Below are 16,140 nucleotides of genomic sequence, written 5' to 3'. Positions count from 1 at the left end.
GTTGCCAGTACCGCCTGACTGGCCTTCATAGGATTTTCAAGCGAGATCGTTGCCAGTGCCCCTGGACTGGCTCCTGTGTGGGTGGCACATAAAATACACCATTTTGAGCGTGGCCGTTGCCAGTACCGCCTGACTGGCCTTCATGCGAGTGACACATAAAAGCACCCACTACACTCTCTGAGTGGTTGGTGTTAGGAAGGGCATCCAGCTGTAGAAACTCTGCCAAATCAGATTGGAGGCTGGTGTTGCCATCCGGTTTCACCAGTCCTCAGTCAAATCGTCCAACTCTCTAAACTTTGCCCAGGCTATTCTTATTCTAGAAGCTACACTTTCAGCACACCCTCCCCCACTACAAACTCGGTCACCTAGGTAGCGGAAGCTATCAGCTACTTCTAGGACACATAGCCATCCAATGTAAATAATGCAAATAATCACATTTTGTATATGACGTCTTTCCATGTCAGGTACATTATTAAACATACACACATGTACACATACATATGCATATGTAACAACTGACATGCATGAATGTATGTCCCTGTGTGACTAACTTAGTATATGTATTTGAGTGTATATCAGGAACATTTTATAACACAATGTCACATTTTGTATATGAGTATGTATCTGTCTGTGAGTGTACGAGTGTGAGTAGCTGTGAGCCTGTGTGTTTCCACGTTAAGTGCATTATTAAACACACACACACACACACACACACACACACACACACATCTACACATACATATACATATGTGATGACTGACATGCCTGAATGTATGTATGTGAGTGCTAGAAGTGAGACTCTTGAAAAAAAACCACTGAGGTAGCAAGGTCCAAGGTATATATTAAAATATACATATAAAATATACAAGGTATATATTAAAATACACATTTACTGTTCTATTATCAGTTAATAATTAGCACAGCAGTTGCAAGTTTGCAAGATATTTACAATTGCATATTTACACTTACATTATGAAATTTATCCTATATATATATATAATTCTTTGTTTCTCTGTAATAATTATTGTGGTATTTACCGTTAAATTAGCATTTTCATACATGTGCTTCTATTTTGTTCATTTTCTTATATTTCGTCAATTTACACTGCATACAAAAATACACACATACTATATACATACTATGCGGGAAGCCATTAAGCCTTATTTGTTCAAGTAATTCATTGCTACATATTCTCATATGACTGCATAGGCTCACTTTATGTTTCTTATTCTACAACCACACCAGCAATCCAATGTCAACACTTCACCTTCTGCATCATTTCAACAGTTCACATCCCTGTTGTTATCTTCTATTGCAGCCCATTTCCAGAATGTACCCATTTACATACAATATCTCCATTACACTCCCATTCATTTGACTGTCAATTATACGATGACACGCAGTACTGACCACCTCCACGGCATGTATATCCACTGACAGCTCTGTAGTAGGTTCAAAAATTACATGCCTCCCTACAACTCCCAATTGTCCATGATAGGTTAGGGCTTGATGTATAACATGTCACTAAGTTAGACCATCATTTACTCCACAAATATTTTGTCATCAATGCTGCACTTTCCTGTATCACCTGTTTCAACATAACTGTAATATATGTATACAAACTATACCATTTTAATCTTGTGCTATGCTGGATATCTCTGCTAGTATACATATATAATCTATATACCAAAAAACACATAGAGAAAGAGGCACCAAAAAAACTGACAAGGCAGACTGAAGAGAAAGGATAAAAAGAATTGATATAAGGATGTGTTGGCATGAAGCAAAATTCAAAAATATCTTTGGATTTGATTACACCAATTTTCACTTAATTATCAATTATTTCAATAGAGACATATTCCATTAAAACAATCAAATAAATAAAAAAAAAACAATTCTATACAATAAAATTATTACCTGGAAGACATTTAAAGTCACTTTTCCATTGTTGATCATCACCACATATCAATTTCTGTGAGGTGTTAAATGGTAAAATACACTCAGTGCCAATGAATGTTTCACTACAGTTTACTCTTCTATTGCAGACAGAAGTAATGTTGGGACACTCTGGAGGGGTAGAAGAAAATTAATTTACAATAAATAGCTACCTTCAATCAGAAAATACATATATACACACACACCCATTCAAATACACACATACTTACAAATGTATATATACATTTTTGTGCTTATCCTGATAATCATAGCTGGATCGAGTACTTCCCAATAGTAATCCTTGGCATTCGAACTTTGTTCAAAGAAGGACTTGGATACACCCCAGCCAAGCTGCTGTTCAGCATTCCATTGTCTTTACCAAGGCAGATGCTTGCCCCAGTAGATCTATTGACTCAAGATCCTTTTTATGTGAACCGCCTCCATACATACCTTGAAGACCTGCTGCCAATGAGCACCAAGCATCAAACTGTGAAACCTGCAGTCCTGAGGGACATGGCCTCATGGACCCACGTTTTCATCAGAAACAACACCATGAGAAGTCCTCTCATCCAACCTTACTCAGGACCTTATCGTGTTCTTTCTCATTCTAACAAACATTTCACCATTGACTGCAGTGGTTCCAGAGACACTTTCTCTGTTGATAGACTTAAAAGAGCCTATACAGATGCTCATACCTAGAAACCTCATACACCCTCTACACACACCACTCCACACACATCTTCCCCACCTCCACCAATACATGGAATGACAACTTGTAGAGGCTGTCACGTCCATAGGCCCATGAGACTTTGCAAGACTATATATATATGAACTTGCACTAAATGACTGTCGTCTTCTCATTTTTGTATATTTGCCTTTTATTGTATTTGTAATATTTCTTTTCCTGATGCATTTACCTTGTTTGAACATTTCACACTGTTTTTATTTTTTTATTTTGCTGCATTACTGTTGCTTGTATCAATCTGTAGTGTCAGTGAAGGGTACTGTTGCAAGTCAGAAAAGCTATTTTTGTTATCACATTGTTGCATAGTTCTGCAATAGCAACTCCAGCCAATCAGAGCTGAGCACATATTAATGCCAAAGGTAGTTCTCTGACCGAGAAGAGTTAAGTGGGTGTTTGGACCAGTTAGCAAAAAGACAACAAACCAGCAACATTGGCTGCTAAGCATAGGAACAGCCCCTTTGTTCTTGTCACCAACTTTGCACTGCTAGCTCTGAATTATATCAGCCCTCAACTCAACCCACATTATGAACAGCCTATTTCATTCATGCCAAATCCTGAATAACATCAGCCCACAACTCTGTCTATATTATGATCAGTATATGTTTGTTTACACTAGCACCATTTTTGTTTGCTTAAAACAACTTCCAACTGAATCCATTTTTCCAATGTAAGTTATAAACCTTTTTCTGATTCATGCACATACGCCGGCTACACTCATATTACTTGTCAGCACTCATTATCTTTTAATAAATTAAAATATTTTATATAAAAATGCCTTCTGATATTTTCATTACGCACACTTCTTAAAAGCTCACTTACAGGACATCTCAATGAACACTTTCACTAAAGTGGTGGTCCTTTATCAACATTTTCTTTATAAATATATAAACAATATACCAAAATACACATAGAGAAAGAAGCACCAAAAAAAATTGACAAGACAGATTGATGAGAAATGAAAAAGAGAATTGATAAAAAGATGTGTTGGCACCAGGCAAATTTTTTCAAAAACCTCAGATTTGATTACATCAATTTTCACTTATTTATCAATTATTTCAATAAAGACATTCTATTAAGACAATCAAATCAATAAAAAACAATTCTACACAATAAAATTATTACCTGGACATTTAAAGTCACTTTTCCATTGTTGATCATCACCACATATCAATTTCTGTGAGGTGTTAAATGGTAAAATACACTCACTGCCAATGAATGTTTCACTACAGTTTACACTTCTATTGCAGTAGATAGTAGTTTTGGTACACTCTGGAGGGGTGGAAAAGATTCATTTAGTTTAAATAGTCAACATCATTTAGGAAATACATACATGCACACATATTCATATACATGCATATATACATTTATAAATGCATGCATACATACGTACATTTATATGAATGTGTTTATATCAATAAATATATGTATAAAATAAGCATACATACATATGCCTATACATATGAATATATATATATATATATATATATATATATATATATATATATATATATATATATATATATATATATATATATATAGTAAAATAAGCAACAAGGATATCCAAAGTTAATGCAGTACGATCGTTTTCATGCGACTCCATTTATTTAAGCAATGTGAACATTACATTAAATGTAAAATGCAGAGCAATCCTCAGCTGCACAAAGATATAGAAATTTACTGAAATTTCATTTCAACAGGACATATTTTTGTAACTACATTTAAACTCTCCAAGTAGAAAGGAAGAATACAAAAAAAACATTTTGACTTAGCCAGACCATACAGGCTAGTAATTAATTCTAAGTAGATTTTTTACTGTCACTGATTTTATTTTTATTTATTTATTTATTTTTTTTGATTTATGGATCATCTTATCAGACCTAGTGATTCAAAGCTTAAGAGGGCACTAGCATTTTCTTTATGGGGAAAGGGAAAGGGGTAAACAATATACATGGATGATATGGTTATAAAATTTCTTTGGGTTTAGTGACAAACTACTATAGGTGGGGGGGGGTTCTCTACTAGCAGACCAGTTTATAATGGAGCAGGGGAAGTTTTACCATAAGGCACCTAGGTCAAAAGTATATAAAATAAAGTTGCTATATTGTGTACAGATACAGTAAATGTTTATTCATAGTTTTCATTAATCAGAATAATGTATCAGTATTGTTTTACATATGCTAAGTTTGAAAAACTTAAGATACAAATATTTGCTTAATTAATATGTGAATAAACAAAAGCTAATTATAAATCAATAATGAAATAAAAATAAAAAGAAATAGTGTATAGTAATGTAACTAGTCAATCAATGCAGTATGCAAAAACCATGAAGTGGTATTAATTTAAAATGCTATGGTAAAGTACATTTAGACTTATTTACACCAATATAAGGAACCATAGATAAGATGTGAAATTAAAAATGTTTTATATATATTGGACTAAATTTTTTTTAAAAATTAAACTTATCTAATATCATTTAAAGGACACATAAGAGATAAAATTTATTTTATAACTAATGTACAGAATTGATACATAGAATTTACATGGTTTATAATGATAGACTCATCAAGGTGTAAGAAACTGATAAAATGAATGATTGGAATTAACATAGAATATAATGGTGAACTAAACTATTAATAGAGAACATGATTATTATGTACTAATTTAATTAGATCACACTATCTTAAATTATCAGGAACTTGTGTTAACTAACATGAGCTAAGTACAAAATAATAATGGAACAAGGATTAGATTTATTTAAGTCACCTATAAAATAACAATGATAATAGTACAACAACAATGGAATAACATGAATCCTTTAGGGTCAGGCATCGAATAAAATGTTAAAAGGTTTGAAAACTATTAAAAACCATTAAGAAATTTCAAAACATCTTATTCATTAAAATTAAGTAAGATACACACTAAACTCACAGCAATAGCAAAAGTGATATGAAAAAAATTCAAGTAAAACCATATACCATCCATGGATAAAGTTAAAATTTTAGTTTTTTGATTGTAGGCAAACCACCCATTGTCGCAGATGTTGTGCAACTGGTCCTGCCACAGGTCATTTGAAAAGAACTAGATTATCCCTGGATGAACAGGGTGGCTCAGCCTGTCCATCAGCTTCTATGTTCTTTGCCAAACAGTTCTGCTTAGCATAGACTGTCAGATTTTGTGTCTTGTTGTATTTTTCCAGTAGTAAAAAAGGTCCTCACTTAGGGCCAGCTTCATAGTAGTGACCCCAACACCCAAATCTCTTGCCAAAGCCCAGATTCTCTTGCTTGCATCTTCTAGCACCTTGTTCTTCCTTGAGCTGTTGGATGAATTTTGGTGTTTGAATACACTCAGAATGCTTGCTGTGTCACTTTTCTGCTAGCAAACAGCAGACTAGTCTTGGTTGCAGCTATTCATGTCACATTTTACAGCTTCTTTAGTGTTCACAAAGCATTGAGTGTTCACAAAGTATTGAGTGTTCTCAAAGCATGTTAGCATTTTGATACTAAATGCAAGTCATCATGATACAAGTAACTCTATACCAATATAGAGATGACTCCCAGTTCTCCATGTCAGCTAAATTATTCGCAACTACGACATTAACCTACACGCTCTCCAATGACATTGATTGTTCAACAATACATCAAGCAGTTCCAGAAAATAAGAGACAAAATAATGGCTAAATTAGCCCAAATACCCTACATAGGTTATATATACTTGTATTATATATATATATATATATAATCCATATACCACAGCAGAAATATAGAAAGAGGCTCCAAAAAAAATAAAACAGACAGGGCAGATAGAAAAGAAAGAAAAAAGAGAATTGATGAAAAGATGTGTTGGCACCAGGAAAAATTCAAAATAATTCCAGATTTGATCAGGTCAATTTTCACTTAATTATCAATTATTTCAAAAATGATATATTCCATTAAGACAATCAAATAAATAAAAAACAATTCTACACAATAAAATTATTACCTGGACATTTAAAGTCACTTTTCCATTGTTGATCATCACCACATATCAATTTCTGTGAGGTGTTAAATGGTAAAATACACTCACTGCCAATGAATGCTTCACTACAGTTTATACTTCTATTGCAGTAGATAGTAGTTTTGGTACACTCTGGAGGGGTGGAAAAGATTCATTTAGTTTAAATAGTTAACATCATTTAGGAAATACATACATGCACACATATTTATATACGTGCATGCATGCATGCATACATACATACATACATCATCATCGTTTAACATTTGCTTTCCATGCTAGCATGGGTTGGATGATTTGACTGAGGACTGGCGAACCAGATGGCTACACCAGGCTCCAATCTGATCTGGCAGAGTTTCTACAGCTGGATACCCTTTCTTACCCCATTCATTCCAAGAGTGTAGTGGATGCTTTTACGTGTCACCAGCATGAAGGCCAGTCAGGCGGTACTTGCAATGGCCATGCTCAAAATGGTGTATTTTATGTGCCTCCTGCACAGGAGCCAGTCCGGTGGCACTGGCAATGACCTCGCTCTAATGTCTTTTCATGTGCCACCGGCACAAGTTTCAGGAAGGCGACGCTGGTAATGATCACGCTCAAATGGTGCTATTTACATGCCACTGACATGGAAGCCAGACTGCTGCTCTGGCAACGATCACGCTTGGACGGTGCTCTTAGCGCTCCACTGATACAGGTGCCATCATGATTTCGCTTTCACTTGCCCCAACAGGTCTTCACAAGCCGAGTTTAGTGTCTAATGAAGGAGACGTTGGCATGGATGCCAGTCATCAAATTTAGTTCGATTTCGGTTTCACTTGCCTCAACAGGTCTTCGCAAGTGGAGTTTAGTGTCCAATGAAGGGATGTTACACGTAAGTGGGCTGGCTACACCCCTGGCAGAGGCCTTGGATTATGGTCTCACTTGACTTGCCGGCTCTTCTCACGCACAGCATATTTCCAAAGGTCTCGGTCACAAGTCATTGCCTCGGTGAGGCCTAATGTTCGAAGGTTGCGCTTCACCACCTCATCCCAGGTCTTCCTGGGTCTACCTCTTCCACAGGATCCCTCAACTGCTAAGGTGTGACACTTTTTCACACAGCTGTCCTCATTCATTCACAACACATGACCATACCAGCACAGCTGTCTCTCTTGCACACTGCATCTGATGCTTCTTAAATCCAACTTTTCTCTCAGGGCACTTACACTCTGTCGTGTATGCACACTGACATTATACATCTGGCAGAGCATACTGGCTTCATTCCTTGCAAGCTTACGTATGTCCTCAGCAGTCACAACCCATGTTTCACTGCCATGTAGCATGGCTGTTCATACATATGCATCATACAGTCTACCTTTTACTCTGAGCGAGAGGCCCTTTGTCACCAGCAGAGGTAAGAGCTCTCTGAACTTTGCCCAGGCTATTCTTATTCTAGCAGCTACACTTTCAGAGCACCCACTCCCATTACTGACTTGGTCCCCTAGGTAATGGAAGCTATCAACTACTTGTAGTTTTTCTCCCTGGAATGTGACAGAAGCTGTTCTCTGCACATTTTCAGTGTTTATAGCACCTGAGCATTTGCCACATACTAAAACTATCTTCCCAGTTAGCCTTCCTTTGATATTGCTGCACCTCTTATGTGTGCATAGCTTACCCTTGGTACACGTTATGGAGTTTCTAACTACACCTTTTCTACAGATCAAGCAGGGCCATCTACCTGAAGGGATTTGTGATTTGTCTACCTTCCTACTTATTAAGACTTTGGTTTTAGCTAAGTTGACTCTAGGGCCCTTCGATTCTAATCCTTGCTTTGCAAGTCATCATGATACAAGTAACTCTATACCAATATAGAGATGACTCCCAGTTCTCCATGTCAGCTAAATTATTCGCAACAACATTAACCTACATGCTCTCCGATGACACTGAATGTTTAACAATACATCGAGCAGTTCCAGAAAATAAGAGACAAAATAATGGCTAAATTTAGCTCAAACACCCTACATAGGCTATATATATACTTGTATTATATACATATATAATCCATATATCACATAAAATAGACAAGGCAGATAGAAAAGAAAGAAAAAGGAAAATTGATAAAAAGAAGTGTTGGCGCCAGGAAAAATAAAAAAATTAAAAATTAGATTTAATTTTCACTTAATTATCAATTTTTTCAATAGAGACATATTCCATTAAAACAATCAAATAAATAAAAAAAAACCAATTCTATACAATAAAATTATTACCTGGAGGACATTTAAAGTCACTTTTCCATTGTTGATCATCACCACATATCAATTTCTGTGAGGTGTTAAATGGTAAAATACACTCACTGCCAATGAATGTTTCACTACAGTTTACACTTCTATTGCAGTAGATAGTAGTTTTGGTACACTCTGGAGGGGTGGAAAAGATTCATTTAGTTTAAATAGTCAACATCATTTAGGAAATATATGCACACACTTTCATAGACAAGCATGCATTCATTCATACATACTTATATACATACATACATTTATATGAATATCTTATTGTATCCGAAGAGAGTCATTCTCTTTTAGTGTCTGATATAACACACTCACTGGTTTGATTTACTAATTTATTTTTACTAAAATTTTCATTGCGTCATGCAACCTTTTCAATAGTCATTGACTCTGTGCATTATTGGAGTTGTGTTCTTTTTGTTTGTTTGTCTAAGGACCCCTTTAATTCCTATTTTGGACAATCAGCCATTCAGTGTTTAAAAAAATCTTATATTTTTTATAATTAAATATTATTAGGAATTGTATAAAAAAAAATTATCAAAATATTTTGTCTACTGAACAATTATAATTGATTTTATTACTACACAATCTGATATGGACCCCCAAAGACAATACGGTCTCTGGTTGAGAACCACTGGCCGAGACTGGAATACAATGGACTTCAAGACTACCTATGGCAATGTACAATGTAACAGGCAGATCACTTCCCTATATGTTTTCCCCTTTTGTAATATTTCCAATATTATAAAATGACAAAAAAGAATAACAAGAATAAATTGCAAAGATTAATAACAACAACAATTATAATTATGTGTTGAGATCTCTTTTACCTGGACATGCAAACTTTGGTTCCCATTCTAGACTGTCATTGCATACCAATTTATCATTGTTCAGACGAGACACTTTACATTCTTTATAGACACGTCTTTCAGGACATGTTACTTCTCTGTTGCAAATAGTTGTACTTCCTGGACACACTGAAACAAAAATATACATGTGCATGTATGTGTGTTTGTGTGTGTGTATGTATATATATATATATATATATATATATATATATATATATATATATATATATACATATACATAGAGAGAGAGTGTTAGGTGTGGTGTACAGATATTCAATATAAAACAGATGCTTGGGGGGGGGTTAGAAGAGGAGAACATTGTTTTTGTTTTTTGGGGTGAAGCACTAATAAAAATGAATAAATAAAAAGATTTTTTCTCCAAAATTTTGATGACCTTTTTTGTCAATATATATATATGTATATATATATACATAGACACACAGAGAATAAGGGACTGAGAGAGAAAGAGATAAACTGAAAGACACAGAGAGACTGAGAGATGAGTAGACAGACAGAAAATTCTGCCATTAATTTCCTCAACATTAATCTCTACTTCTTTAAATAATTTCTATTATGCATATCATAAACCTAATGCATCTTTAAATTATGACCATATGTTTTCTATGCACATCAGATGTGTTAATTTAGTTAGAAATACTTAAGACCAGATGTCCCAAGTAATTTCTCTATGCTGGTGATCTTGTTCTTGTAGCTAAATCTGGAAAACAATTACAAAAGAAATTTTTGCAGCAGTATAATAAATTTGTATGGTGGGAGGTGGGGTGGAGAAAGTAATATATAGGGACAAAGTTTGAGGTCAGAGGCACACAGTGGTAGCTGTAATGAGTGGGGGTGAGGGCAAGTATCAGTGTTGATACTGTTCTATAGGATAGGGAACAAACATCATGCTCTGTTGTAGAAGTTAGTTGCCCATTGGATGTAAATATCTTAACGAGGGAACTTCTAAAGTGTTGCTTGTTCAAATAAAAATAACAGCCAAATTTCCTTCACATCACACCTAAACACTTTTATTAAACTGAATAATGTAGTTCTAGGTACCTACTGAAATGAATAAGTCTGGACACAGTGATCACAGCCTTAAGAACTGATGTCTTGCAAACAACAAGGTCTTAGATGTCTTGCAAACAACAAGGTCTTAGATGTCTTGCAAACAACAAGGTCTTAGATGTCTTGCAAACAACAAGGTCTTAGATGTCTTGCAAACAACTTGCACATGCAAGTGCTACCAGTCAAGAACTCCGCATACCAGAAGCCAGCAAGTGTATGGGGTCATCAGGAGAGAATGCGCGTCGTTTCAGGGCCTACCTCTCGACAGCATCAATGCGCACCGCCCCCCACCCTCACTGATATGAGGCCCCGCTTGCTAGATCAACTGGTTATTAAAAACAAAGCTCAATATTTCTCTAGCCATCGCTCATCGTCTCTTTTTTAACTAAATCCAGTGGCTAGCCTTTTCCACTATAGTTTGGATATCGGTCATGGTGGTATTTACCTTACGATGAGTTAGGCTTGACGATAACAACAGTCGTCTCACATATGACTTGAGACTAATGAACAACAACTAACTCAAGCTAATATGAGAACATCTATGGGATGACCAGACCTACTCAAAATAATGAAAAAGTTACACACTTGTGAAAGAAAGATCATGTTGGATAGAGCAGCTCAGGATGTTTTATATCTTTGTATTAGATATATAATATAACGAAGCAAGAGGGAAGAAAAGTGTACACATGATGCACAACTATTGCTTTACACAAGACTCAACGCTCTATATCAACAGACACACAGTGAACTGCTTACCAACATGAACTGCCAAACGCTCACAGTTCTTCATTTTATAATAATGAGTCAGTCCACCTTTGGTCACTTGAGGGTGGTCAGAATCCTTTCGTAACAGGATGTTAAAACGCAAAACAAACATTTTACATACCTGGATGTATGCCTTTATAGCAATTGCAAAATGGCAGACGAGCATCCTTTTTATTTTTTAAGTAACATTCATGTATTATGTCATTCTGCTCAAAATCTTTGTGGCAAATACAACAGTATTCAACATGACCAAGCTTGTCTATGTAAGTCCTGTAAAAAAGAAAACACCACCGTTAACATAAATTGCAGCAGCAGACACCATACCCTGAAGTATTCAATTACACTCAGTTACACCAAATTCTTTCTTTACCAGTGTCTTTTAAAAAATATCATTGCTTTCTACATCATCATCGTCATATTCACCACCACCACCACCGCCGCCGCCACTATAACTTTTCCATGAGTCAGATGGATGTCAAAGCAGAGTTTCTACAGCCTGTTAACAATCTTCACCTATTCCCATGTAAGGAAATGGCTCCCTTTCTCTGGACTTCTATTCAATGATGACAACAGACTAATGACATCACTTCCATGATAGTGACACTGATATGCAGCTATCACATAATATTAAGAAAATGAGACACAAGCACCCATACACACAGAGAAACACACACACACACACATCTGTGGCCATGCTGGAGCACCGCCTTTAGATATGAGATCAGCATGTCGTGCACATAATATGGTTGTGATGCATATGCCTGGTGTACCCTTATCAGACAGTTAGTCATGATGGGTGTACTGGGCTTCGTATATTTTACTCCAGTGTCACTTTGATGGCATGCACTGCTCTCTCACTCAATAATAATGATAATAATAATTCCTACTATAGGCAGAAGGCCTAGATTTTGTGGGGAGGGGGACAGTCAATTACATTGATCCCCAGTACTCCACTGGTACTTAATTTATTGACCCTGAAAGGATGAAAGACAAACTCAACCCTGGCAGAATTTGAACTCAGAATTTTGTCTATTGTGACAGACAGAATACCTATTTCTTTATTGCCCACAAGGGGCTAAACATAGAGGGGACAAACAAGGACAGACAGAGCGATTAAGTCGATTACATCGACCCAGTGCGTAACTGGTACTTAATTTATCGACCCCGAAAGGATGAAAGGCAAAGTTGACCTTGGCGGAATTTGAACTCAGAACGTAACGGCAGACGAAATACCGCTAAGCATTTCGCCCGGCGTGCTAACGATTCTGCCAGCTCGCCGCCTTAATAATAACAATAATAATAATAGTAATAATAATAATAATAATAATAACAGTAACTACTCACCATATTTGAGAAGTAGAAATAATAGTATTACAGAGCAAAATCCAAATTGTAATGGGTAATTTGGGCTGGAAAACAACAACAACAACAATAATAATAATAATAATAATCTTTTGGATTAAAATATTTACAGTTTAAAATATTTACAGTTTAAAATGGATTATGTTTAATTGGATAGATATGTTAAAACAATATTAGAAATAAAGTTGGCTATTCTCTATTATAGACAAAGTGCAACTAGTCCTAGCTAATGTTTCTATGGCTAAAATATTTTATAATTAATGTGTGAATTTGGTTAAGGCAAAGAGATTCATATATTGAATACAATAGTTTGTAAACCATTTTTTAATCATTTCATTCAATTTATGTAAAGTACTTAGGCCATAAATATATTCTATGCTTTTCTGTGTATACATATCTATGTTCCAATGTCTTATGCTGGAGACAGGTTAGGACAATTATCATGCTGACTTTGGAAAAACTCTTGATTCTTGAAATTATCCCCTTTTCATATAGTGCTCATAACACTAACTCTAACCCTAAATCCCTAACCCGAACCCTAACCCTAAAACCCTAAAGCTAAAACCAGTACAAACGCACGAACGATGTCATAAATAACAGTACCGCCGATAGTTGTTGTTGACAAACAACGGCACTAATTTTATTCAAGGAAAAAGATCCCATTACACCGCCACAACGTCTTGTTGACAATCCACAGCAGTAATTGTTTTCACCTCAATAGGCGTCAATGATTGGTTGAAATTACCGAAATACGACAACTTTCAACATGAAATAACTTCGAATATAAAAAAAAAAATGTCTGTTCTATAAGACAAAATATACAAGTATACGAAGTTTTAAAGTGTTTCGGTAGAAAACACACTAAATTAAAACTAAATAAAAAATGGTGTCCGCCAAATCAGAAAGATCCGAAGTACTTTTCTCCCCATTCTTTATTGAAAATGCGACATTCATCATCAACTTTCCTCCTCTTAGTAGCCATAACGATGGGTGAAGAAAAAACAAAAGCAGTCTTAGGCCTCGGCGTCAGATATTCTCATTTTAATTGTAATCACTAATATCATGACTAGCCCGAGGCACATGTGATGCACTGTGGTAATTATTATGGTGCGTGAAATACATAGCGCGTGACGTGACTGATTCAGTATACATAAGACATGCGTAATCTAAGAAGTATAAGAAACATGTTTATTTTTTTCAGCATACGACAGCGGGCCGGACAAATTGACGTCGCGGACCGTAGTTTGGTGACCCATACTATACACAGTCTTTTCGCATGCTAGAAATAGTAGGAATCATATGGATGTATTCTTGTTGTTGGCACTCCGTCGCTTACGACGTCGAGGGTTCCAGTTGATCCGATCAACGGAACAGCCTGCTCGTGAAATTAACGTACAAGTGGCTGAGCACTCCACAGACACGTGTACCCTTAACGTAGTTCTCGGGGATATTCAGTGTGACAAAGCTGGCCCCTTTGAATTACAGGCACAACAGAAACAGGAAGTAAGAGTGAGAGAAAGTTGAGGTGAAAGAATGCAGCAGGGTTCGCCACCATCCCCTGCCGGAGTCTCGTGGAGCTTTAGGTGTTTTCGCTCAATAAACACTCACAACGCCCGGTCTGGGAATCGAAACCGCAATCCTATGACCGCGAGTCCGCTGCGCTAACCGCTGCGCTAACCACTGCGCCATTGCGCCTCCACACCAAGACCTACAACATAACAAAAACAACCATACCAACCAATTCATCTCTTTTTTGCTTTCACTTTTCAGTCATTTGACTGCGGCCATGCTGGAGCACCGCCTTTTAGTTGAACAAATCGACCCCAGGACTTATTCTTTGTAAGCCTAGTACTTATTCTATCGGTCTTTTTTGCCGAATCGCTAAGTTACCGGGACGTAAACACACCAGCATCGGTTGTCAAGCGATGGTGGGGGGACCAACACAGACACACAAACATATACACGCACATGCTAGTTTTGTTTTACTTGTTCCAATCATTGAACTGTGGTTATGCGGAAGCACCACCTTTTAGTTGAACAGATCGACCCCATCATTTTATCAAAGCCTTGCACTTATTCTATTATTCCCTTTTGCCAAACCACTAAAGTACGAGGACATAAACAAACAAACACTAGTTGTAAAGCGGAGGTGGCTACAGTATGAGACACTTACTCAACTATCATGCAGTGGGACTGAACTAAGAACCATATGGTTGGAAAGTAAACACGTATGATGAAACAAAGTCGAGGTGCATGAAATATCCGCCTTTCCCCAATTGTTTTACAACAAATTCCGACATAATTGTAATTGATAACAGGTGAAAGGTATTTTCAGAAAATTTCACTATAAAACACCCGATTTTCAGTAAGTTATGAGGAAACAAAGCCGGCATGTGAATTTTCCGAAACTCATCCCTTGGAAAAACGTTTCCTCAAAAAAAATTTCCTTGAAAGAAATGGAGTAAAATGAATAACCGGGGCAAAATAAGTAACTTTTGATTTCTCGTTATTTTTTCCCTACCTGTTTTAAACTATTCCATTACAAGTATTGCATCATCGTGTTGTATTGCTACATTGTATTTAAGAATAAAAATTGACCGGCATAGTTGTTGTTGATGCTGAGGGAGTCTGAAACTTAGTCAGGTGACAGGTCCTCTTTTCTCAAGAAAAGTTTTCTCAACTTTGATACGAGGTAATTGCAGTTGCTCATAAAATTCCTGGATAAGGCGACGAGCTGGTAGAAACGTTAGCACGCCGGGCGATATGCTTAGTGGTATTTCGTCTGTCTGCGTTCAAATTCCGCCGAGGTCGACTTTGCCTTTCATCCTTTAGGGTCGATAAATTAAATACCAGTTGTGAACTGAGGTCGATCTAATCGACTGCTCCCTCCCCTAAAATTTGGGGCCTTGTGCCTAGAGTAGAAAAGGATATTCTATTCTCTGTTGGATTTCAGGCCAATGTTTACCCACACTAATGTCTAATTTGCTAATTCCTCTCTTTAACTGCATGGTGTGGAAATCTATCACGAAGAGGAAAGCCCAACAGATTGTGAAGAAGCTACAGAGAATATTTTCTTGGGTTTTTTTTTTATTATTTAGTCGCGTTTCGTTAATTTCATATCAATTATCATTTTTCTCTGATTCCCTTTCCTTTGACTTAGATATTC

At 36.3% G+C, this 16,140-nt stretch overlaps 1 protein-coding gene across 2 annotated transcripts in view; it reads right to left on the bottom strand.

The window, feature by feature from the left end:
- The window catches only part of LOC106872664 (uncharacterized), a 26,186-nt gene that overhangs the window by 8,355 nt on the left and 1,691 nt on the right, over positions 1 to 16,140 (bottom strand). Inside the window, exons 2-8 of one of the 2 annotated variants that reach the window (XM_052972484.1) lie at positions 12,957 to 13,021; positions 11,734 to 11,882; positions 9,762 to 9,908; positions 8,922 to 9,063; positions 6,659 to 6,810; positions 3,803 to 3,949; positions 1,918 to 2,067 (exon numbers count right to left, since the gene is read on the bottom strand). In XM_052972484.1, coding sequence (XP_052828444.1) covers positions 1,918 to 2,067; positions 3,803 to 3,949; positions 6,659 to 6,810; positions 8,922 to 9,063; positions 9,762 to 9,908; positions 11,734 to 11,882; positions 12,957 to 13,021 — 952 coding nt within the window. Of the gene's footprint in view, positions 1 to 1,917; positions 2,068 to 3,802; positions 3,950 to 6,658; positions 6,811 to 8,913; positions 9,064 to 9,761; positions 9,909 to 11,733; positions 11,883 to 12,956; positions 13,022 to 16,140 lie in introns of both variants that reach the window. The other variant, XM_014919727.2, reaches the window with a different exon arrangement.

This window comes from Octopus bimaculoides, chromosome 13 (assembly GCF_001194135.2).
Source record: "Octopus bimaculoides isolate UCB-OBI-ISO-001 chromosome 13, ASM119413v2, whole genome shotgun sequence".
NCBI lineage: Eukaryota > Metazoa > Mollusca > Cephalopoda > Octopoda > Octopodidae > Octopus > Octopus bimaculoides.
This window is presented reverse-complemented; position numbering and strand designations above follow the sequence as displayed.